The 25,701-nt window shown below is 40.6% G+C and overlaps 2 protein-coding genes and 1 long non-coding RNA gene across 7 annotated transcripts; 1 reads left to right on the top strand and 2 right to left on the bottom strand.

Moving 5' to 3' along the window:
* Positions 1-561: 561 nt before the first annotated feature.
* LOC308408692 lies at positions 562-6,422 on the top strand. The gene is made up of 3 exons (XR_013973834.1): positions 562-656; positions 1,790-1,874; positions 6,297-6,422. It is a non-coding gene; the product is annotated as an uncharacterized lncRNA (long non-coding RNA).
* Positions 3,529-17,680, bottom strand: LOC308408675 (cytoplasmic polyadenylation element-binding protein 4-like). 5 transcript variants are annotated; one of them, XM_080901046.1, is made up of 11 exons: positions 14,164-17,679; positions 12,167-13,286; positions 11,960-12,058; positions 11,013-11,103; positions 8,837-8,860; positions 8,258-8,434; positions 7,875-7,964; positions 7,660-7,778; positions 7,031-7,145; positions 6,764-6,945; positions 3,529-6,544 (listed from the first exon to the last, which is right to left on the bottom strand). In XM_080901046.1, the coding sequence occupies exons 2-11, from the start codon at positions 13,229-13,231 to the stop codon at positions 6,317-6,319; spliced, it is 2,190 nt and encodes a 729-aa protein (XP_080757172.1). In that variant the 5' UTR covers positions 13,232-13,286; positions 14,164-17,679; the 3' UTR covers positions 3,529-6,316. The 5 variants fall into 5 exon arrangements, with proteins under 5 accessions (XP_080757172.1, XP_080757171.1, XP_080757170.1 ...); XM_080901045.1 differs by having other exon boundaries at positions 11,013-11,106; positions 14,164-17,678; XM_080901044.1 differs by having other exon boundaries at positions 7,660-7,964; positions 14,164-17,680.
* Positions 17,681-18,485: 805 nt separating this feature from the next.
* On the bottom strand, positions 18,486-24,832 carry stc2a (stanniocalcin 2a). Its single transcript, XM_080901061.1, has 4 exons — positions 24,559-24,832; positions 22,411-22,553; positions 21,590-21,801; positions 18,486-21,379 (listed from the first exon to the last, which is right to left on the bottom strand). The coding sequence occupies exons 1-4, from the start codon at positions 24,698-24,700 to the stop codon at positions 21,016-21,018; spliced, it is 861 nt and encodes a 286-aa protein (XP_080757187.1). The 5' UTR covers positions 24,701-24,832; the 3' UTR covers positions 18,486-21,015.
* Between the last annotated feature and the right edge of the window lie 869 nt (positions 24,833-25,701).

The raw sequence follows: 25,701 nt of genomic DNA, 5'->3' as shown, positions 1-25,701 counted from the left end.
ATTTTTAACTTTTTTTAAAACATTTTTAAAATGAGAAAAGGAAAAAAAAATACACAACAGCAACAGAACGATGTCAAAATCCGTTTTCTGTGTTTGTGTGAGACAGTATATACATGTGTGTGTAACTGTCCAGACAATTCCTCTCTCTTTTCTAGCCTTTTCCGTCACTGAATGTAGTTGTGACAACCACCTGTTTCAGGCTGTAATCCCTACACACAGGTACGTTGCATTTCCCACACCGACATCTGACTATCAGGCACGTGCAGAGGGGGGGCTAGAGGGGCTTGAGCACCCGCCCCTTTCCTGATGAGTGCCCAAAGTGCCCTTTTGTTGAGGCAACTTTTAAATTTTTTTAATTTTATTTATTTATTTTTTTATGTGTGTTTGCGTGCGGAGTCCTGTCTGTGCCCCTCAACAATAATATTTAACTATTAATCACAGTTTTGCTAAATAAAAGGATCTGACTTGCATCAGTCACATGATCACATTTAACCAATGATCACCCTTGACGGCAGAACGCGCTGGTTACGAGCCGGGAACGAGCTCACAAAGAGCACGCGCATTTTTTGCGGTCTGGAGCTGTAGGAGAAACACAAGTTAACTCAAAGACACAGACTTACTATATTTCTTCCATACAGACTGATGCGATAAAACCAGTAAGTAGGTGTGCAGCGTACACTGTAGTCTATAGCACCCAAGAGTATCAGCTTATTACGTACACGTTGGTAAGTTGTCTTGTAGCAACTGACGAACTGAAACAAACGAGCGTGCTGTGTGTGCAACAGCGTGACAAACATTACCTGTCTTTTTATTAACTGCACAAGTAGTGCTGGTCATAGCTGCTGGCTATCTGTGTAAGGCTGTCATGGGTCTGTCACCGTTTTAGAGAACATATTTAGTAAGTAAGTTACAGCGCTTTTCCTGCCTTTCTGGAAGGATTATATTTCACTAAAAAATGATCTAATATGCATGTTCACAATTATGCATTATTATAATTATAATATATTAAAAAACACACTGTATTTTAAAGAACATACATTAAGAAGCAGATTATATTCGATTTATATTTTAAATAAGACAAAATTTGGATTTTACAGCAGTAAAATTATTGTATCTCTACAGTTTAAAAATGTAATAAGCTTTGCCCCTGCACAGAGTGGATAGTGAAACAAATGGAATCATCATAAATACATTATTTCATATTTATTACTTCCCCCTCCTCATTGCTTTATTATTGTAGCTCTAGTAATAAATAATAATGTAAGGATTCTGGATCAGCACCGAGATGCCCATAGTATATACAGTATTCTGAAGAAGGTCTAAAATGTCACTGTGTGTGTGTGCATGTGTTTGTTTTATGTATATGGATTTTTTTAAATTATTAATCATGATATAACATTGTCCAGACATGCCTGGTAAGGACATGAGGAGGGAACAGTAGGAGCTGTGTGAGGCTACTAAAGGCAGTGCTATAACATTTTTCTGTCATCATTTTATTATAGATTAAGTGCAAGAGTTGTTAGGTGTGGATAATTAGATTATAGTTTATTGCAATAGCAAGTTGTGCCTTGTTCTCAGATGGACAGCAAGTGGAAAGTGATATATGAAAAGATGGGATGGAACGAAGAAGAGAAGCAAAGAGTGATTCACAGGCAGAGCCTAGTTTATTTCTCACAGTTTTTTGTTGCCTTATGGTTCCAAGCGCTGTCACCAATCTTTGCATTTTGTTATTATCTCATGACACTTGTTTAATCAGCTACCATCTCTATGGACTTTTTAATGTCTACAGTCTCAGATCAACACAGCCCTGCCCTCCAGCACTATCAGCTGCAGCAGCAGCAGAAACCCCTCAACAGCAACATTGTACCCATCAGGTAAAACATCAGCTACATTTGCTTTGCCTTGTTGCCCATATTAGATTCTTGATGAATGTGTGTTGTTGTTATTCAGCCTGGTTCAATGTGCCCCTTTTTAACTTTGAGCATCCGCCCCTTTAAACGTCTCTGCACGGCCCTGTCTGACTTTACAATCTTCATTACTTGAAATTTTGTTCTCTTGGCTTGCCCTATCTGCTTCTTCTCCTGTGGCCAAGTTGTGGTTTTTCTCATGCCACAGCTTCCCATTGCTTCAGTGATCGATGTTTGCAGTTGGGAACAACCATCCAGTTGACTTCTCATATGTGGTGTGGCAAGCTCCTTTGAGAGCTCAGTGAAAAAGACCCATCATGGATTTAAAATACCATTCTTGAATTTGGGGCGCTAAGCCGTGGAAAAGGTGTAGGCATTCAGGGCGGCAGCGTCAAGTTGTACAACAGCACCATGGGCCACCTCTAGGTTCTACACTGGCAGATATATGTGCCATCTGGTCCATAGTATCTACACCTCCTTTGGTCTTATAGAATATGATCAATTGTGTTCCCCCCCCCCTCCCCTTTCTGGTATTTTTATTCACAATTTAATTTTGATACAATGTGCTCAGGAGTACAACACCCATTCCTTTCCTGTTGACATAGCTGACCATAGTAAGTTTGAATCCTAACACTGTGCTGTAAGCCAGGACTCTGAAGGCTTCATCAGAGGAACGATGTCTGCCTTAGGCACACTGGGGAGAAAGTTAACTGTGGTGATGTTGCATTGTGTGTTTCTGAATCTACTGGACAATGTTTTCCTTCAGATTCTATTGAATTTGCCTCCCTGTAAACCATTCCAAATACTGCAAAGAGGATCCTTGCATCACAAACCCAGAAAATCTTCTGGTCATACTTGACAAGCTTGTTTGGCATGTGCAGTAGACATTTGAAACCTCCCCCTGTAATGCACAATCACTTCTGATGAATTGCTGTCTGAATGCTGAATGAATGCTGTCTGTCATTTGTAAAATAATATTAAGGACCACAAAGTGTGGTCCCCCCAATTCTTTTTGGTTATATAGAGATCTCTAGATCTCTATAGATCTCTAGATCTAGCTGACAGTTACAAATCACAAGTTCCCATGAAATTCCATAAGAAATGAATGCAGGTCATTATTGACCCACTTATGGACGTCTGGAGTATTATTTAAAAAAAAAAAAAAAAGTATAAAATACATAAGGTTAGAGGAATAGCTGGAACATGAAACTTAATTAGATGTTGCAAGATAATAACTACAGGTTTAGCCCAAGGACAAAAATCATTACCGTCTAGAAATAGTTTGTCTAGATTAGCAGTTTGCACTAACAATCTTCTATGCTCCCATACTGTTTGCAAATTTTTCACTTGAATAAATTTAAAAAGAAAACAAATGCAGCTACACAGGCAAAGATTTTCAGGACAGAAGACTAAACAAGCAACAGTCTTTAAATACTGCTTAATCTGAGCAGATTTAACCCATGGCTGTGCCACAAAAAAAAAAAAAAAAAAAAAAAAAAAAAAAAAAAAACCCCTTTCACAACAATGGCAATAGATGCGTGGTTCCAGTTTAGAGAATTTCCCGTTAACACACAGGACAGATTCTTCCTCACAGCGTTTTTTTGTTTTTGTTTTTATTCGTTCAACATCTCACATTACAAATACTTCAAATGTATGCATACAGTTACAAACAGTTGGCAGCAAATGAATATATGACATTAGATCTTTGTTTTACTTCAGTACTACAAACCAACTATAAAAACTGACGTCTGTATTGTAGCGCAAATTAATCGAGAAAATATAAAAATTGGAACTTACATATAAATGTGAAATGACTTTAAAAAAAATCAAAATGATATCAGGTAAAAAAAAAAAAAAAAAGTTAATAAATATAACCTTCCCATCATTTAATTAAAAACTATTGAAATTTTGCAATCAAGTAATACTAACAGACATAATCATTTTTTTCCCATGTGAAAATGTGGAGCACAGATACAGCAATTAGAAAAACTAGACACGTCAACGAGTTGAACACATCACCCCAAAAAAATATGACAAAAAAAAAAAAAAAAAAGAAAAAAAAAACTGATCAAAATGACAGTAATTCATTTCAACTGAAAATATAGCAAACGGTAAATACATTATCGACCTATTATATACACAATGTTTTCAATCACAGTAGCATGGTTGTAGCAAAATATGTTAATAAGCACAAAACTAATGTTTAAAAATAAATTCAGGTATAAATTATTTTTTTCCTTTTGCAGACATCAGCATGAACAATAGGAAACAAAGGTGTGTAAATGACTGCATGGTTTATATGGATTGAATGACTTACACTGCGGAGAACTGTTTCTGGAAAGAATAAGTATTGCACATAATGGCTCAAAGTTAACTTGCAACATTAAATCACATTCAGGTTATGTCCCAAAGCATGCCACATCACAAAGGGGGTCAAAGTGATCAAGTCTCCTCACCTATGTCCTACTGAGTGTCCTCTATGTTACAAAAAAAAAAAAAAGACCTAAAGTGTTGTCACCGTGTAGATTGCATAAACATCACGTCTGTGTAAAGGAAGGCAGACTCAATCATGTAAAGAGAGGCTACAAGAGAGGCAATCTCAAAGAGAAATAAAGAAAGTCAAAGAGAGAGAAAAAAAAAAAAAAAGGAGATCTAGTGCATTATATTAGGTCCTGCATTATCACTAGTCATTTTATTTCTTATGCATGCCAAGAATAAGTAGAACTCACAGGCAGTCCCAGAAAGAGGATCTAAATATTCAAACAGCTGATATCCACTCCGGTGATAGAAGGGAAGATTTCACATTGATCAAAGCCAAAACATTTACCCTAATGATAATCTTAGTGACTACACCTAGGAGCAAAATATCAGATTATATGCATTTTCAAGACTATCAAAATCAGTTTAGAAAGGTCTTGCCATGCCTTAGGATCCTGTAATGATGTTTATTAGGACAGAGGAGAATCCATATATGACTGGCTAATGATAGCTTTATATATTTTTTGTTGTTTTGTTTTTTTAAATCTACAGAATCACACTAATGCACCAGACAATTTTCAGATTTACCAGCACTTAAATATATAAAAGCTAATTGAAAATTATATTAATATCATTCTTTTTTGTTAAATTAAGTTTACCATAAATGCAGATCTCTTAGTAACAAAGGTACAAAATTATTTTTCACCAAGTGAAAAAAATGAGGTATTGCAAAAGGAGTTCTCCCATCTGTGAAAAATGTGCCTAAAATGACTATTGAAAAAAATATTTAGAAAAGTAGTGCATAATAAATGTATATATGTTCATGACAAAATAATCAACTATAAAACACTGTACAAAAATCAGCAGGCCATGTATAAAATAATATCTTTATCTCTGTGACAGCAAATTCTAGCTACTACCATATCCAACCACAACACTTGTGAGAGAAGCTCCAGTCACGGTAGAGCGTGCAGTGGTACACCATGAGGACAACTCAGGGAGACTGGACTGTGCATTCCCATTAGTTTGTATTACATTAGCATGTTAGCTTCCAGTGCTAATATCCCTGACAATATAAAGTGAGTAAATACTACTGCCAATACCTGAGCCCTGAGGGCTGTGTCTTTGTTAGCTGAAACTCACAAACCAAAACTCCAGCCATTCCTTAACTGTACGAGAACATTATCCTGATTACCCTCAGATCAATGACTGTTTTAGGTGATGCGTTTAGGCCAATCTTTGGTTTGCCCTTTCTGGTTACAAAGTGTTGACTTTTAAACCAAGACCTGAAAACTCATGCTGACAATCTTAAACATGTGTACTGAACTGAGGGGGAGATTTTTTTTTTGTCTTTTGTGACGTGGCCAGATGCTATACGCTGAGCTGCTTGGAAAACTCAATCATCCATCCATCCATCTGAAACAGAGTTCCACCACTGTTCACCTCAACCATTTACATTAAACCTTTGGTAAATTGTACAGTTGTTCTCTAATCCTGCAAGCAAAAAGTAAGAAAATGCACCCTTCCTAAACTCCCATAGTTAGTATACTGATTTAGGTGTGATGAACCTCACTTAAATTTTATGTTACTCTCATCAACAAATGTAAGCAGCTTTGCCAGCTAATATGAAAAAAAAAAAAAAAAAAAAAAAAAAGGAAAGAAAATATAGTCAAGTCAACAAGAAACACAAATCCAAATATAATGCATCCATATGCTCATGCACACTGAAAGTCAAAACATAAATGGGATTTCACTCTTCTTAGCATTTACTTTTTGTGGGCCCAAGTTTAAAAAAATAAAAAAATAAAAATAAATTATCAATATTACCATTTTTTTTCTCAACTTAAAAGAAAAGTGCATTTATTTTTCATCATAGCCCATACCCCGCCCTTAACTACCCCTTTCTCTCAGTCCCTCCCAGGTTTCTTGTCTCAGTTCCAGCGGAAGGAGATGTGTCGTGGTCGGTCCCCTCCTTCCTTCACCAGCGGCTTGTGGAACTCGCGGCCGGCGCGGGAGTGGATTGCTGCCCAGCAGTACTCACAGTAGTACTGCAGACAGGTCACATTGGCGCAGAAGAAAGGAGCAAACTTCCCTCCGCAGCGAGTCCCCTGGCACTCATCGCACAGCTGGTCATCCAGGACGTATGGCTTCACTTCCACCTGGGACGGGGGGGGGGGGGGGGGGGGGGGGGGGGGGAAAGAGAGAGAGAGAGAGAGAGAGAGAGAGAGAGAGAGAGAGAGAGAGAGAGAGAGAGAGAGAGAGAGAGAGAAAGAAAGAAAGAAAGAAAGAAAGATCTGGTAAGTGGGAAATTTATATTTTGAAACATACCATCTACATTTTCAGGATACGAATATGGAACTAGAATCGGATCAACTCACCCGTTTATCAATCTCCCCATGCTGCAGTTGAACAAATCGGGCACTAATGGCTGCAATGTAGCTTTGCTGATTGGAGAAGGCCACTCGCCCTGCCCCTTTTGGATACTTCAGTTCAGGATCTGTGTCGATCCCAGCATAACACACTCCCCCATACAGACGGTCCATGATCATGGCAAGCTCAACTGGAATAGCAATGAAACTTAGAGTGATTTTAACAGTTTGAATCTCAGAAGCTTGATACATTTATTAGTCACTTCAAATGTATACCTGCACGCAGGGGACGAGGGACACCTCCTACAAAGATAGTCTTCCTTGGGTCCAATGGCTGAGAACCATCCATTACAAAGTCACTATCATTTAAATTCCAGGGCCGGATCTGGACCTACAAAATTTAAAATGCATAATAATTTCCCCAGTGTCCTACTTGTTTCTGACCAAGATACATTTAGAACTGATAATTTTAAGGCCTTGGTGCTCATGTAATATAGATTATAACAGTCTGAATAGTCTTGTCGGTTGCGGCAGGGGCTTTTTACAAGAAGCCTCTTGTGTGCTGCATTTAGCATACAGCAGAATGCAAAACATTTGTAATGAGGATGGACACAAAAAAAAAAAAAAAAAAAAAAAAAGCCCACTGCATCTACGCTGGAAGTGATTCGCTTGTTTCACAACTTCGAAGTTGCTGGCTGGTCATTTGCAGGCTCTTATTTAACTATTTAACCTTAGTTAACCCCTCTAATGTATTTACTACTGTTAATATTCCAGTCAGTAATATTCTTCAGTCTGGAAGTTGAGGAAGGATTGTTAGGTCCTGCACGTTTGGCAACGACACATGTGCGATTCACATGATTGCAAGTCACTTCTGGTGTGGATGCAGCTTTAATGCTAAAACTCACCGGTTTGTCTTTGATGGTGGGGCTGGAGACACACAGGTAAAGCTTGCCATCCTCCTGAATGCAGGCATCAATCAGGGCCTGAACAGAGCTCTCATCTTGAAACAGCAGGAATGCATATCCTGGAAATATTGGGCATTCAGAACAATGAGTGCTCACCAGAAAATAAATTTTAATCTGAACGGCACAAAATATCAAATTAAACTTTTCTGATGCACCTTTGGGTGGAAAATAGGACTTGCTTTCTGCCTTATGAGGCCAGTCCACGAAAAGATGACCAAACCGACGGAAACTGGCAGTGATTTCATCTAGAAAACAAAAACCCAAAAACCCAAAAAAAAAAAAAAAAAAAAAAAAAAAAAAAAAAAAAAAAAAACAGTTAGTCAACAAGCACATCAGCAAACCTATTTAAAATGGCACTGCATATCACTACCATGCCACAGGACACCATTGATACAGTAGCTGAAATATAACTTGTAAATATATAACTTAAATCTAGAAATGCCATAAAACACGTGAAAACACAAAAAAGTTGTTTATATTTCATTATTGTAAAAACTGCAGTTAGTCAAGGACCCCCTTCAGGTTTAACATGACTCACCTTCATCTATGTCTGGGGGCAGCCCTCCAACAAACACCTTGCGCGAATATCGCTCCACACGTTCACCATTAAGGGATGCAAAGCAGTGGCCTGGACCGAGGCCAGCAAGCCCCTGGTCACCTGACTCATCATCTCCAAAAGAGCGCTCATCCTCCATGGGGAACAAAGACGAATGACCTAATCGAGAGAAGGATCTAATTAACACATTTTAACTTCCAATCAGAATTAATCCAAATAAGTTCAATCACAAGAAATAATAAAAAATAAATTTAAAAAAAAAAAACAAAAAAACAAAAAAAAAACAAAAAAAAAACACAAAGGACAATTGCCACTTCTTATCCCGCAATAAAATTAGGATTACTATTAATACTAGTTCTTGATGGACAGCCTGCAAAGGTGTAAACTCTCTGAAGAGGAAAAAAGGATCTCAAGCAGTGAAGACAGAATAATCAGTGATGCAGACAAAAATCAAGCAGACAAACAGAGGCAAAAACAAAGCAATCATGTCAGAGGCAACTGATGCTGTTTAAATCACATCGAAGAAATCAAAATGACAGACATGACATTAACAAGCTTTACCTCGTCTTCTCCCATAACTTCTTGCTGCATGTAAAACAAAACAAATTGTTTTTAGAAAAACATCACAAGATAAAGACATATAGGAAATTTCTATCAACCATTTACAATTAGTTGTGAAGGTCTGGACTCCAATTTTAAGAAACTTTTTTTTTTTTTTTTTTATCTTAGGACACTGTTGTCTGCTATGCTGACTTCAGCTGAAGTATTGCATATCATTCAATGGTAGAGGTGAATGTCCGCCCTAGTGAAAGAAGCTGAAGTTTACTGAATGACAAAAAAAAACAAAAACAGGAGCAGCTTCACAAAACTGAGAGATGAAATGATTCCCAAATGGAGTAGGAATTCTATTAATTCCCTTCTCTCATGTCTAAATAGCTGAAATGAGGGGGGGGGGGGGGGGGGTGTTCTTCATGTACAGGAAAAGGACAGCATTTAGTAAAAAATTTTTAGAAAAGGCCACAAATGCAACTCACATTGTCAGTACAAGTAAACTAAATGTGCATCTTAGGGCAATATACATTAAAATGAGGCCAAAAATGTGTGTTAAACCACTTCGTTTCACCTCTGTGAATATGACCCCAGGAATATGATTTTGATTACTGAGAAGCCAAGAGAGATGGAAAAAAAGAGATGGAAAACATCCTAATTTAAAATGGCATGTATGACTGTATAAAAGATCAAAGACCAGGTTTATAAAAAAAAAAAAAAAAAAAAAAAAAAAAAAAAAGTACGCACATCCACGCTCTCGAATTAGCATTAACAGAACTGGCTGTGATGCAAAATGGCTCCCTTCTGACTGATGGTGACAAAAGGTAGATGTTTTATTAATAAGGGAGTCTGCGTCGAGATCAAACAAATGCCAGTGGAAAAATGCTGCATATGATTGTTTTCATAACTTAATAGAAGATGGGTAATGTTCTGCACTGAGAGACTCAAGACTGCGTTGGCCTCATTCACAGTGTACGTGGTTAGATTTTAATGCATGTTTGGGGGAAACCACCAAGGCATTTATGTGGCTTTGTAAAAATCAGATTTGACTTTGTGCCCTAGTGTTCATTTATGGTTATCTAATTCACTTAGTCTAAGCCGGTCTTCGTAGCCCACAATAACTGCGCAAAGGAATTACCAAAATGGCTGCCGGGGAGCCATGGAATTGTTTTGGTGTTGAAAGGTTGCAGTCAAATAGTCTCTTACTGGTTGGAATTTTCACAACTTTAAGGAAAGGTGCTGCTCCTAGAGTTTAACACACCCCCCCCCCTTCCCAAAAAAAAAAATATATATATATAAACAAACAAATGAATGAATCTAAATCATGAAACAATCTTTAACAAAAGAAAGAGATAATGCGCCGAGGGTTCATGAAAACACCCGATCGGTATGACCAACGAGTAAAGCTGGGGTAGTTTTAGTTGATAGAAAAATAATGAGCAACACCTGTAAATCAGTGTTAAATTTCTTGCAGCAGCTCCACCCACAGCCACAGCAAGCAGTGGTTCCACCTTTGACCCCAAATTATTTAAACTGGGTTTTTATACGTAGGGTGGACAACCTGCACGAAATGACACTGTGTCACATAAGGTGAAGCATCTTCAGATATGGGTTTTTGTAGGCCACCTTTTTTAGGAAGATTTTAGCTTCACGATAGAAAAACCACATTGACAACATTAAGGTTGCATAATTGCACAGCTAGTCTAAAGTGCACTCTGATTATCTTGGCACCGTGGTTGTCCTTAAGAATTTTCCTTCACATCCTGCCTTGACCTGATGTTTTCCATTAAGGTTGTTGGAAAGTGTTCAGGGAAAGCTACATTAACTTTTTGGGGGGTTTTGACTGTCTGACTGCAACCCAAGAATTGAAAATGATATAGGCATCCATATTGGAAAGGTCAATAATATCCAAACCCACTAATGCAACGGTTTGCCTGCAGTAAGCACGGATTTAATAAAGCTGAATAATATTTGTGGGTAGTGCCATTAACATCAAAGCACAATGCTGCAAGAGAAACATTCAAACATAACATATGCAATTACATATGCATTTTGCTACTCAAGTCCTGCAGGGGATATGGAAAAAATTCCTACGTGTCGAATAAACACAGATTTCTGAATACATTTATTTACAGCCAGCAATGAGAAAATCTAGCTAGGTCTCACTGTTGTTAGTGTGGGAACCAACCTTTTAAGGAATCCTGCTCAGCCCTCATAATGTCAATCAGAGAGTTCTCCAGAGATTGCATACTGAAACCATCAAAGGACCGTGTTCTCTCCTGCTGAAAGGAGGGGAAAACAACAATTAGCTTCCTCACTTCCCAAAATCACCATCTAAAGCAGTATAAGCTGTGAGATACCCATGATGCTAATAAGTATTAAAAGGAGAAATAAAAATTCATTTTTCCCTGTGGTGACATCCAGCACAGAGCACTAAACAGAAAATGGAGACAAACAAAGTATGTTACAAAGTCATCTGCATTCGCTTGTAATGTGACATCTTTCCACTGAATCTGATAGGAAGACACACTGCATAAAATGAGCCGGTGAGAGAGAGAAGAGAGAAAAAAAAAGAAAAAAAAAAAAGCTACTTTCGGTTTTACCACATTGCAATCAATACAAATTCTAACCAAAACTGAGGAGAGTTGGATTTTTAAAAATTCTAAAAACAAAGAAAATCTGTGAGCAACACACAACTGGTGATAAAGACTACATAAGTAAAAGTGTGTCACTTTATATAAAAGCATATCAAGTGTGTTTAAAGCTGCAGCAGAGCGCGAGACAACTCGAATCAGGACAGTAGGAAACCCATGTGATCAACCAGATGATGAGACAGCTCTTTTAACCAAATGATCTAGATAAGATCTCAGTACACAATAAGTTTGAAGTCATCCGTTTAGCTGGCTTGCCTGTCACATCTCCCGTTTTGCTCAATGGTTCATTTGTTACATTTGATACAGTTAAGCAAGTATGACAGGATTACATACTTAGTCTGTTAAAAATACACAAAGCACATATACAATCACAGTCCATATCTGTTCATCATTTCTCACAATACCTACTGAACTTACTTAATTTAGATATTGAGTAATTCCCTTAACAACAGCCTGTGTTTTATTTTAGCTGTATGCCTACCTGGAAAGGATAAACACTGTCATTGCGGCTCATGCTGTCCTCCACCCAGCCCTTGTGGTTGATGCCAGAGCTATTTCTGGGGAACTTTTGCAAAGGAACCTGGAGAAAATGTTAATAATTGTATGACAAGTCTCTTTTATATCAGCAAATGCAAATATCTACTATGAATATACATAGTATGAGATTAACCATGACAGCCCTGTCTACCTGATTGTTAGGGAAGGACTTCTTCAGTGGCGAAATAGAGTTCAGGCCTGACATCCCGCCGCCGACACCCCGTCGGTAATCCCGAATCCCCTGTGTACCTCCCCAGCCACCATACCCACCTGGGCTCCACGAGGTGGATGTGGGAGTGGAGGGGCTCTGGTAGCTTCCCCAAGGGGAGGGAGGTTTGTTCTGGGTAGGAGCAAGGTGGGGCAGCTGTGTAAATGGTCCAGTGCGATGGGGATGTGGAGGGAAGGAAGGCTGGGGTTGATGAGGGCTAGCTGGGGAGCGCCTGTGCTGCTGTGGAACCCCTTGTCCTTGGGGATGGTAGTGCTGAGGGTGAGGTGTGGGAGGGTGATGCTGGGAGACTGGCCCAATCTGTGGGGAGAAACTACCTCCTGCTCCAAAGCCAGGGCCAGCATGGTGGGAGAAATTGTGGAACAGCAAATGTGGTCCATTAGCATTGGAGCCAGCGGGACCAAAGAAACCTCCAACGTCTTCCCCAACCACAGGAGACTGGGTAGATGGGACAGCAGGAGACCAGTTGTTGAAGCTGGTCAGAGAAGATGAGGAAGAAGTGGATTGTGCACAGCTTGTACCCATTCCCAGGGTGTCCTGGTAGTCAAAGCCACTTAGCACCGGAGACTCCATCCTCAGCTTCTCCTTGCCAGCACTGCTCTCCAAAGTACCCTTCTCCAGGGAGCCGTCGTCAGGTAGAGCTCCCTCAAGCTCTCCTAAGCCTCCACCGGCCTCCTGCTGGCCTGGAGACAGGGCCTGAGGCTGGGCCTGGACCTGAGATTTCTCCTGCATATCCTGGAGGTCCAAGGCCTTGGACTTTTCTGACTCCAGAATCTCATCTTGCATGTTAGTGTGCGGGGTTACTGCAGGGAACAGCCAAGCACTTCCCCCATTGGTGGAGCAGGTGTTGTTTACAAAGGAAGGGGGGCTGGGGGGGTTGGAAGGGTGGTGAGAGTGCTGGGGTTGCAGGTGAGGAGGGATCCTTACAGGGAAAGTAGATTTGTTGCCACTGCCGTTCTTCACCAGAACTCCAAACCCGTAGTCCCCCATTTAGGACACCCAGTAAATCTTAAGTTCACTTTTGACTTACTCAGTCTTCTTTATCCTAAAATGTGGTAGAAAATGTATGACAAAATTTCAAAAGATTGTTAGAGTTGGCACCTAGAAAATAAGAAAAAACACACACACAGCCTTGCAAACGCAGTAGATGTGCTTGGGCTGCACCCTGCCTGGTCTTGTGATGCAATCAATGAGATTAAATCATTGACTCGCTTGGCTATGGGAGGCCTCAGATGAAATATAACACTAAAGCAGGAAGGCAACCACGGAAAAACAAGCGCAGGCAGCTAACAGTCTAAGCTTGTGAAGCTGACGTCTCCAAAAGGTCGTTACGCAGCTAGCAGCAAGCTAACAGCTGCTCCGCCACCTTCCATGTGCCCCATTAATCATGCAGTCACTTTTAAAGTACGTTTATGCATTGCAGGCTAACCACGAACGCTCAAGAGTCACGGCGACCAACACCACGAACACCTACCGAATGATCTCCCTTTTCCAAGCAATGACCTCCCGATAAGCAACCACTTAAATACAGGAAAATGTTGATGACGTCTCCAGTCTGTTCTGAATCTAGGGTAGTTCCCTTCACCGAGCCGCTAGGCTAGGATAATAGCTGATAACCGCAGAGACGTTGTAGCATACTGGCACAGCAGCCAGAAAGCAATAAACCAGTTCAGTCGCTGCAACGTCTCCTCGAATTTCCGTTAGCGTCAAAAACCTCAGAGTTTTTCGCGACGTGACATGTTGGAACCGGTGTGTGGCTCTTTAAACGACCTCGTCTGTTTCGTGTCCTGTATGTTCAATGTCACACAGCCTACCAATCCTTGTCATCATTTCTACATCCCGAAATACCGTGACGCAATTTCGACACCTACTCCAACGTAACGACAGACGTGTGTAAGCGTCGACATGTCGGGCATAGCTACCTTCAGTTCGGCGTCATGACCTTATCGTTTAGATGTTGCCATATTTTAGCGTTTTTTCCTTTTTCTGCATTTCCTATGCAGCCGGTGTAAATGGTCTCCACTCTCTTCTAGATGACAGCTGGACCAGTCGGGAGACACTTCCGTCTACAAGCCCTGCCCCCAGCTCCAACAGCTAGCCAGTGTGTGTCAGGATTTCCCTCCGTAGCCCCGCCTAAACAACCCTAGCTCTATTAGCTGATTGGCTAATTGCTAAGAGGAACCACCCATCATACGCCTTCTCGATGAATGGCAGATACACCCAAGACGCTCTAGTCCCAAATAAGGATGTCTTGAAATTGTAGGGAAAAGTATTTTATATAAGGAAAATTATCTGTATATTTTTTTCTGTCTAAACCACAATGGAAGAGTTAAAAAAACATATTAATAATTTCAGTCACTTTTAGGCTTTTAGAGTAAAAAGCCAGTATTTGCAACCACCTTTTTCAAATGCAGATGAGATTATTTGGCTAAGCAAATGTTTGTAGTATTATATTGGCCCTGAAAAGCAGCGTACTTTGGTAGCAATAGATAGATAGTAGGGAGATTTTATTGATCTGCTACAATCCCTATCCACAGCATAGTCCCGCATAGCAATCTCGTTAAAATAAGCTGCTGCTATTTTCAGAATGTAATCGAGCTTGAGAGGTTCATTCATTTCACTTTGGCCAGTTGTCTTCTGATCATGCCATCATATCATACCTTCACTTACTAGATCACATTTTTACACAAGAATGTCATCTTCTACACCCATTATCCTCCTGCAAACCAAAAGTTTACATAGGTGTTTAATTTCCCTCTGGAGAAGCTGATTCATTAACAATGTAAATGGCCATTCAACAAGAGATGAAAGGTTGTCTTGTTCAAAAGGAGTGCACTTGTTTGCACAGCGTATACATTACACTTGTGGTAGTAAAATTACTTTTGTTTAGGCTAAACCTACTTAAGAAAAACAGGGCTTGTTTTTTTAAGAACACGTGTGCTTACATTCATAACCTTAATGGTTTTTATAATAGTATCCAAACAAGCAGACATAACTACTCCATTTCACTTCCTTTCCAACCAGATTACAAGTTAATGTTTGCCTTTACAGTGTTCCTAAACCCCCAAGGCAGACCCACCCTTCATTTGTAAGTGCTAACAGTAGTGACACACATCACTTCTTCCCAACCATGTCCTGCAGGGCCTGTTGGGTTGGTTTAACAACACTGCATTGTGTGTTGAGCTTTTGGAGTCTTGTGAAAAATAACAGGCAGCTGATCCGAGTGTTACTAGTTCAGTATTATATTAATGTTATATTATTTGTGTGTTTTAATGTATGCTGCACATTTTGTGCAACCATCTGCTACGCCATTGTGCCCATCAAGAGTTCAAGCAATATAAATGGTATCATTTTTTCTGTCTGGAGAGCAACATGCTCTGTATTGACAGTATAAGAAGAGGTGGAGCCTTCAGCTATGAGGCACCTCCGATTAGGCTTAGAGCTGTGTTATTTGGTAAACATTATAGTTTAGGTCGGCTCAGATGACCCTGGATGATCCCTTAGGTATGCTGGTATAACTCAGGCCTCATATGCTATTTCCACATTACTATTACATGCAGTTATCTTTGTGTCCTCTCTTGTTGGTCTTTGTCCTCTCTATCCTTTCTTTCCATGGGACTTTTTCAGGTATTTCTGGCTCATTTCTGTCCTGGCCCGACCAGCCTGCCGAATGTTTATTAGTAAAGCATGTATTTTCTTCAAAGTTAAGGCCAGCGACCACAATTTCTAACTGCCTCAAGATAACTGTTGTTCTGAATTACTGTTATATAAAAAAACTGACCTGAATTAAATTTAGGTAAAGTGAATTGCATCGAATTGAAAGTGTATTGAATATTTCCAAATGAGAGTAGGCCTTGCTGCAGAGGTTTCATGTGTTTCATGCAGCTCAGAAAATAGATTGGTGTGTTTGACAGCTGTAGCACACACATACAGGACATCTGTCTTTTTAAACCCAACAGTAGAAGGAGGTGGTGTGCACACTTTAACCCCAGATGGTTCTTAAATGATTCATCCATGAAACTTGGGCACCCAGTCATTTATTCATTAGTTCACATTGGAGCACACGGGGCAGACGTTCACAAAGCGCCTGGAACCAGCTTTCTCAGGTTTCGCAGCTCGGAGGCACATCCTCTCTTGCTTCTGTTCAGTCTTGTCTGAGATATGACTGTCGCTTCAATATTGACAGAGCTCAGTTGCCATACCAACCATGAAAGCTGGGAGATTTCTGGTCCAGTCAGCAGCCCATTGTTTGTCCAGGAGGTCATCCATCTCTGACTCAAAGCATGGTTGTAAAAAGCTTAGCGTGGCACCGCATAATCTCTCTCATGCTCTCTAATCCTGTTTGACGCCACACCGTACAGTTAATGCTAGCAGAAATGTTTTATACGCCACATAAATATAAAATCAAAAGTAGGGAATATGTTCACTGTGATATGTGACAAATGAAAGAAAAAACACAAACCCCCTTGATCCCTACTAACTTGATTTGGGTCCACTTGTCCCCTTAGAACAGGGATGGGCAATTACTCTTCCCAAGGGGTCACATGAGAAACTGGATCTGTTTTGGAGGGCCGCACCAATAAGCTGAAATGCTCAATATAAATTATTTATAAGCTTAGTGGTGTGACCCTCCACAACAGTCCAAGTTTTCCATGTGGCTCCTTGGGAAAAGGAATTTCCCTCCCCTGCCTTTGAAGAAATCCTCACTGCAAATCAGTTAAAAGAAATCTTTTGAATGACAGTCTTTATACTATGATGAAACATTTCTGTCATTACGGGAGTTATCGCTTCTGGAATCATTTTCTTTTAATCTGAATGATAAGAGGTTTCAACATATAGTTTGATAAGTATGAAGAAAATGGCGCAATGGCCTTTGGAGTCACAATTATGGACTGACACATTAGTCAGCATGCTCTACCATCAATATTATCACTGGCAAAAAACAAAGTGTGGAAACTGTCCACATCTTGGATAAGCAGTTAAGAAAATGGAAAAATAAAAAACTGGAAAAATAGAAGTCTGGCAGAATTAATACCACAGTGCATTAGACCTGTTCTTGAAACACACTGTGGCCCAGCATCTTACCTCTTGGGTGTGGTATGAACTACATATGAACATATGGAGAAGTTTAACATATAACATGCAATGATCTGAAGGTGACTCTTCTTTCTAAAGAAGGGACATTTTATGATTTGCAATGAAACCTATGTTAAAAAACGAAAGACACATACCTATTTGAATAAAAAATAAATAAAGTGCAAAAACAAGATACATCAATGAGGTTGGTATCAGACATACACAAACTCACGATGGTTTAAATCCATGTTTTAAGTCAGAAATTAACTTAAAGCTAATGAAGAGGTTAAAGCTGTATTCACATTTTTGACATTTAGACTCTAATCCTGGCCTTATGACGACTTCTCTGTATGCTGCCGATGTCAAAGTAAAATGTAAACCTGGAAATATTTTGTCTTTATTTCTTTCATCTATAAAACAATTTGTAGTTTCCTTTCAGAATCTCAACTTTTAATAATCAATCACCTGCTTCCTCCAGTTAGTTTTGTGTCAATAAGCAGAGATGTCGCCACCCAGTGGTTAATCCCTATCACTACCAACTGAGAAATGCAGCAGTGCACAGTGTGCAAAGCCGAATCACACAGAACTGCAGAGTGTCCATATCTGAATTAAGCCAAATTATATAGTATCACAGACATGCTGCTGCCTTTCTCCCCTGCCACACAGTAAGACAAATGGAAAAATAGAATACAGGATTTGTGTGACTACCACCTTTGTGTATGACCTACAAGTGACTTTAGAAGGATTTTGAGCACCTGAATAAAAGGTGAAAGTCTACCTTTCAAATCAGAGCACCGTCTAAATGTTTGGTGAGGCAATGTACACTGTTGGGCCTTCTCATAAAAACTGACACCTTAAACCCAGCCCCGGCATTGCATACAATCCAGAGCTGCTGACGTAAATGTTTGGGCCCTTTCAAAAGAGAGGATATTTCCAGTCCTTGAAACTTTAAACACAGTCCGTATTTCACTGTCAGAAAGGAGGCAGCAAGTCAAATGAGAATAGGGTGTCTTTTAACCTGTGGGTACACCTGAGACGTCAAGGCCTTCTCTGCTAACTTACTTAGAGCTGAGTAAATGGTTTGCCTCTGGTGTCTGTTTGCAGTTTTATGCAACTTTAACATTGATAAAAAAGAAAGAAAATTGCCTTGAAGAACACAAAATGCAGACAAAAATATTTTAATGAACAATGTTCATCTGACTTAAAGAGTCCAAAGATACTTCAAGGGTTATAAACTCAACATCACCCAAGTAAGTTACAAGTCTCTAGATGATGTCCTGTAGTTTGAAGCAGTGAAAGCAGAGACTTTGTGCTTAACAGAGGAAAACCTGTGATGTAGTTATGGAGCACTAAGAATACAGGAAACCTGGTTAGTTTTATTTTCCTCTGAACACATACAGGGCAAAAAAAGCCATTCAAGCCACTATAGTATTACAAAAAGCCATATCAAACGTTACAAACATACAGTACATTCTCATAGGATTAGCTTATGTCTTATGCTGGGATGTCACAGGAATCCCAACTTCCACAAAAAAATAATAATAATGATAATAGTAATAATAATACTAATGATTAAAAAAAGCCTCAAAGTTGCACTTAAGATCGTGTCTAAATGAGTGGGAGAATAAATCTTTATCTTTAGTATGTAGTAAAAGGAGAAAAAACTGTGAAAAAGCTTTAACTGAGCCACAAAATCTGAACATGTCTTATTTTTATTTTTGCACAAAGCACTCCTCAGCATGTGGTGAAATGTGTTCATAAACTGCACTTCCACAACTGAAGCATGTGACTGGCCTGAAATGGTCAAAAATCTGCATGTCTGTGCCCTAAAGGAGGAAAAGAAGAGTCCTCAGAGAAGGAAAGACAGAGTGAATCATCACATTTAAGAAAGAAAGAAAGAAAGAAAGAAAGAAAGAAAGAAATTGGGCTCGTCTCACTCCTTGCTCCACTCGTCTCTGCCTCTCTGTTTTGCTGGCTCTTGGCTGTGACCCAGAGGAATTCTCTGGTGGCCTCTGTAAATATAACATTTAGAATAACAGCGCCAGAGCCCCCGTGTGTGGACTTAACCCAGTTCCTGGGTCCTCGCTGTGTTTCTAACGGGTAGAATAACAGGCCTTCATGTCTGACCTAGGTATGGGACCAGAGATGAATAAGGACTAATTTATATGGGCCAGGAGATCTGGAGGGTTTCTGTCAAGCCTCTTTCCTACCCACTGGGACACCGAGGAAGGGCAGCATGGCTCGACCTGATTCAGTGAGGATGCAGGCCTTTTTGGTGCCGTCGTCGAAAGGAAATCCAGGCTGCTTAAAGGAAACGGTCTCTGGCTAGAGGGTGACTACTGAGCTAATGTGGTCTTATTTCTCAAGCTGCACTGGTCAAACACAAACCGACAATGCAAAATCCAAGACTTTGTGGCTCAACACCTTCGCAAAATAGCTTTAACATTAAAACCTCCCTCATGACACAGTATAATCGATTCAATTAAAATCACAGAGAAGCGGTCACGGTGGACATTAATGACTTTAGGCACGCTGATGTTTATGATTGTTTTTTTTTTGGGGGGGGGGCATTTGAAATCGAACATCCTCTTTGCCGCTGATAGCTGACAGTCACACATTTGACATTTCAGCTGCTGTTTGTGAACATGAGTGACGGCTCCTGAAACTAAACACACTGACACCGATCTGCAATGTCTCTGACACACAGTTTCCAGAGCTCTATTAACAATGAATGAGAGTGGTGTGATACTTGCATTTAAAGTAAGACACGTGAATAGAATATATCTAATACTCGTGAAGCATACAGATTCCCATTGACTGTTGCCCAGAGAGCGGTGCCAGGGTGACATCGACGAAGCGTCTCTGCGCTCTTATTTCTAGCTTTGCGAGAGACTTATCGATACATACAAGTGTGAACTAACTGCTCATATTCGTAGCATTACATTTTCATTCTCTTCTGAGTGGACTTACACTTTGAAGAATGCACATATTTAATGGCCGTCATGCACTACAATTCATATGTGCCAGAACTGGACTTAAATCCTGTACAATTTGTATTAATCATCAAGTATCTATAGTTATAATACATATCTCCACTTTGAAAACAGCAAATAGTGTATGTTACATATCTACAGACCTTTGTGTGATGGGTGCAATACTGTGAAGAGAATGACAGACAGCACACCATATACTATGTCATCAGTATTGCATATTGTAACTATATTTATACATGTTCATATAAATATAGATATTCTATGTACATATTGATATTTCAACTTTGCATAAAGAATAAAATAAATAATACAAATATAATCAAATCTTACAGTGAGTATGATTTGAGAAAATGCTATATTAGAGCCAAAATAGTCCTAACAGCTGAAATAGTCAACAATTGTTATTCATTTTTAAAATAATAATGATAATAATAATAATGATAATGTGGCCTACAGTCTGGCATGAGCTACACCATGATTACCCTGCACATTTACCATGTGGGACTGCTGGAATGACTAGAAAGGGCGGAATAAGGATAGGAAAATTCGGGGCTTGTTTCCTTCAGCTCAGTCTATGGGAATTTGTGTGTGTGTGTTGAAAGGTGTGCGAATATGTGTGTGTTTGTAGTTGTGTGAAGGTGTACACAAGTCTGCAAGTGTGGCTTTTAAATGGTGTAGGAGGTCAAAAGTCCATTTCCTGAGCTTTCACCTCCGGATGTCGGTGGCCTTGGGGTCTTCCTCCTCAGCCACCACTCCAGCTTCCGGACTATGACGGCGGGGTCCCTGGCTGCGGTTACGTGGGTGAGAGCTGAAGCCTGCCTTACCAGCTTTCTCCTTTTCACCTTGCCGCGGCAGGCGAGGGTGCTCCGGTTCAGGCTGTGAAGGCATGAGGTGGCGGCGGTTTTCGACTGGGGTGCTGGCAGGAGACGGGGCCATTGAGGTGCAGAGGCTCAAGCTGTCGCAGAGGGCCCCCCAGTTCTGCTCACACTGTAGTCGGACGCTGCGTGACAGCGCCTCCTTCACTTCCTCTCCACAACTCAGGAGAATATTCACCAGCTCTACATATGGACTGAGCAGAGAGAGGCACATTAGGTTTGGAAGTACAATAAGCGTCTAGCAAATGGATAGACTTCACTGAGATGCATCTTTACAATCAACAGAAGAACAAATAAAAATATCCACAAAATCGTAATTTTTTTTCAAAAAAGATCTGGGATTAAAGAGAAGGGACGGCTTAGAGAAAATACCGCTCTAAACCTGGTCCAGATCAGTCCCTTACCCTTTGGGGAATAGATCTTGGAAATGGATCATCTCCACCATGACGGCCACGTTCTCCTTAGCGGCAGAGCACAGGTTGTGTTTGATGTAGCACTCTCTCTGGAGCTGGAACACCATCTCCTTAATGGACACACACTTTCTGCTGATGCAGCCGAACTTGTGTCGCAGACCATGCGCCATACATTTCAAAGCATCCTTGATGAAGGACTTCCCCTATGTACACATAAAGACGGGTTCCCTTTAAGTTCCTAGAAAATCAGCTATAGAGCAAGCTCATGTGGTGTTCCTTCTCTCTTGCATGTATAGTACTTACACAGATAGCTTTGGCATTTTGTGGGTACCGTACATCTATTTTAGTAGTTTTGGAGTGTATTTTTGGTTGTGTTCTATAAATGGTAACTACACTTTATTCACAAGGAAAATGGACATGTAATTCTGTAATCAGTAGTCAAATACCGCTGTTCTTCTACTGAAATCTTCTGAAATGTAAGTTCCTAGTATGTGACCCTATAGGCATATTAACACCCCAGTCAAGCCTGGGTTGGCAGGGTTTCAACCTCTGCTATGTATGAAAAGGGAGCTCACTGGGCTTCTAGCCAGCTGGCTCATGACGCTTAGTCCTAACTGTACACACATCACTCCGCTGAAAGGCATGTGAACTTGTCAAGAAAGGGAAAAAGAAATAGATGATTAGTTCAGGGCATGTATGATCGCACTTCTAAAAAGAAAATTGATGATTCAGAAGCAATGGACTAATAAAAAGGAAAGCTGCCTCTTGTTTTACCATTTTCTTTTTTGCTAACAGACGGATTAGTTTAGTACCTGAGAGTCAAATTTGCCAGCGTTGTGCAGGAACGTCATGCAGATTTCCTGTAGCCCTCGTATCTCGCAGGAGTTGTTCTCAAAGCACTCAAACACACCGCAGCCGACATCCCCTGCACTCACCAGGCAGTGCTGAATCTCAGCTGGAAACAGAGAACAGGTTAGAGGAGGGACCTTATCATCTGCTCTCAGCATAGAAAGCACGCAGACCGTTACAAGCGTGCTGGCAACGAAGACCATACAGCTTGGAGGCACAACTCCACTTCAGTACCGATTGCTGCACAAATCATAAAGCTGATGTGGCGTATAACTATTTCCACAGATGCTGTTCGTGTGCGTTCTCTCTAATAGAGAGAGAAAGAATGCAGGGGAGGGTGTGTGCAGGGATGAGAGGAAGTCTTAATTTCCCCAAGCTGAGGGGTTCCTGCAGAGGAACACTTGGTGACAGATATTACTGTGTCATTCTGCACCACAATCCATCTGCACTGCCTAGCATTGAGATAGGATGGTGCATTGCAGATACAGCCTTAACTACTTGTGGAGGAAACACAAGCAGCCATTTCAGTGTCCCCCCTAAATGTGCATCAACAAGTCTTGCACTCTTATATTTGCAGAGCCAATCAAGTGCATACTGAAAATGCAACAGCAGTGATGCAAGCACAAAAAAGAGAACTTTTCACATTTACATCAAAGGCTTGTCTCTTTCCCCCTTTCTTTTGTTTTAACTGCAGGCATCAGATACAAGTATCAAAAAAACAAAAACAAAAAAAGGGCAGAATCACATCACAAATCACAGTGGGACCCCGTATCAATTTTAGATTAATGTGGCAGATGGCAAGTTACCTCGTGAGGCAACAGAGCATTTACAGTTCAGTCTGGCTCTGACAACCGTTAACTGTTAACTTAAGTAATACATCATTACACAGGTGATAAGTTTTGGAGCTGGTAACTGATGGGCGTGAGAACAGTTTTTGTCTCACAGTCAGAGTTGCGCCCTGTTTGCAAGAAAAGGAGACTCTGTCTCGACCACAGCAAATAAAGGATTAAGTGTGACTTATTAGAAATCCCGCTTGTCAACAAAGAGCCTCTTTTTTTCGTGGTAGTGGTGGTGGTGAGGCTGTGTGTGTGTGTTTGGAGGAGAGAGGGGCGGGGGCTGCTACGGGGGTTTTGTAGGCACTGAGTTGAACTTTAGTGCGCAGGAAAAGTGAGCCGCTGTCAGCAGTGCTTGTTTTGGCATCACGGGAATGTGCTTGGATCGTACGAGCTTGGCCGCAGCTTGCATTGAATTACACAGTGGTGTTACCAGGGTCTCTGCAGAGAGAGAGAGAGACCTGCATTGGAGTTTGTCCCCATTTTTTTTTTCAGCGTGGAGGAAAGATAACAACTAGGCTCTAATATTTTGACACAGGTTCACATGGTCGGTCTCGACCAAGACTTGGGGTCTGTGAGGGTAAAAAATCACTCAATATAAAGTGCAAGTTCCAGGGAAAGAGCAGCAGTCCGAGAAGGTGATGGTGGTGGTGGTATTGGGGCTTTGTGTTAATTGGGTGAAGCATACTTCCCCCCTTTTTTTAATGGTATTTAATAAGCACTACTGCCTCAAAGGATTGGTTCAGTAAATTAACTCCAGCTTGCCTTCAGCGCAGACCAAGCACCGCACTAGTGCACTCATTACCGCTCTACTAACCTGCACACCTCACCCAGCACTGATATCAGGAGACAGCCTACACAGCGCAGACATACATATTTACATGTATTTTTTTTTAAGCAGCTAACCACTGAAATAATCAGCTGTGGCACGCGCGCACACATTAACAAGCGCGCACGCACACCTAGATGCGCTGCCGTATACGTTGCCTATTACCTTGCGCCGTTCTATTAATAGTTTACTAACATACTGAATTTCTATCTGAGTATTTACAAAATATCGTCTTTCGCAGGTATCGAAAAACGTCTCTCGAGTGAAACGTCGGGATTTAAGTTAAAATAAATAAATAAAAATAAAACATTTTATTATTATTTTTTTTTTAAACGGATTTGCCAAAACCGACTAAACGTGCCTCCTGCATGGTTTAATTGTGCAGCCACGAGAAACACGTGTCCGGTCAAACCCCACGACTCTTACCTCTATTGCCACTCATTTCTTACCTGTGTTCTGCAGCGAGAGGCGTCCTTTCTGGCTCGCAGGTTTCTCCGGGGGGGTGTCATAAATGTCAATATTATCCGTTCCCACTACTTGCTCCAGCACTGACAAAACCAGCAGCAGCAGCACGGCCAGATTGACAAACATTGCTTCTCCGACAATGAGCTTCTATCCCCACTGCAAAGATTCGGCGAGTGCGAGTGTCTCTGCGTGGGTGAGGGTGCACCTTGGATCGACGGAGCTGCTGCTCGGTGGCTTATGGGGCAGCTGTTGGACTGAATGCACGAGCTGGAAGTGATGCTGCCTATATTTCTAAGAGCCCCGGGTGTCAATTTGGATGAAGGAGTTAAGCAGGTGTTGTCGGTCGGGGCTTTACAACCAATCAGAGACGCAGAAATCCACGTCCAAGGTTTTAGGGGAGTGTCCAGCGAAAAGTCCCCTTTTTGCCATAAAAACTGACCCTCTAAGGCAATATTCATGAGTAAGCTGACTTGAATTCTACAATCAGCATAACCCTCAGACATCCAATATCCCAACCAGACGTTTAATAGTCTTTATCTAGTTGATTTGATCTAAGATAAGCTGCAGTTCCTGCTTTTTATTGCAGCAATGAAAAGTAAACAGAAAGTCTGCTTATGCCATGGAAACACTTACATAGGATACACAGAGCAGTGGGAGATTCAAGACGCATTACGCTTACCAATATGCTGGAAAATGTAACATGTGTAATGTCCAAACACTCTGCAATAAAAAAGCAATCTGATGTCAGTGGATCTGCAGCTTACTACTCATTATTCTAAGGCAGCTTTTAAATTAAGCGCAGTGTCGACAACATGTGTGAGAACACTACTTCCACAGAAGGTGGTTGCAAAGTTTGCTGTGACAGAAACGCTTAATGAAATTTAACTGCCTGGCAATTGCACACCAGCCTATTAATAATATACACTGATTTTAAGGTTAGATTATAATAACTTTTATGACTGACTGCTGACTGCTATAAATAGAATTCCTTAACTTTTTTTTATGGGGAACTACATACAGAGAGCTCTGTTACACAATTCCCAGTTTAGTCTGTGACAATGAGTTCCTACTCACTACTACAGGGAGTGATCTAAGAATAGAGGACAAACACTGGCAAGGTTGCACAT

The sequence above is a fragment of the Rhamphochromis sp. 'chilingali' genome, assembly GCF_963969265.1.
Source record: "Rhamphochromis sp. 'chilingali' genome assembly, chromosome: 13".
NCBI classification, from domain to species: Eukaryota; Metazoa; Chordata; class Actinopteri; order Cichliformes; family Cichlidae; genus Rhamphochromis; species Rhamphochromis sp. 'chilingali'.
This window is presented reverse-complemented; position numbering and strand designations above follow the sequence as displayed.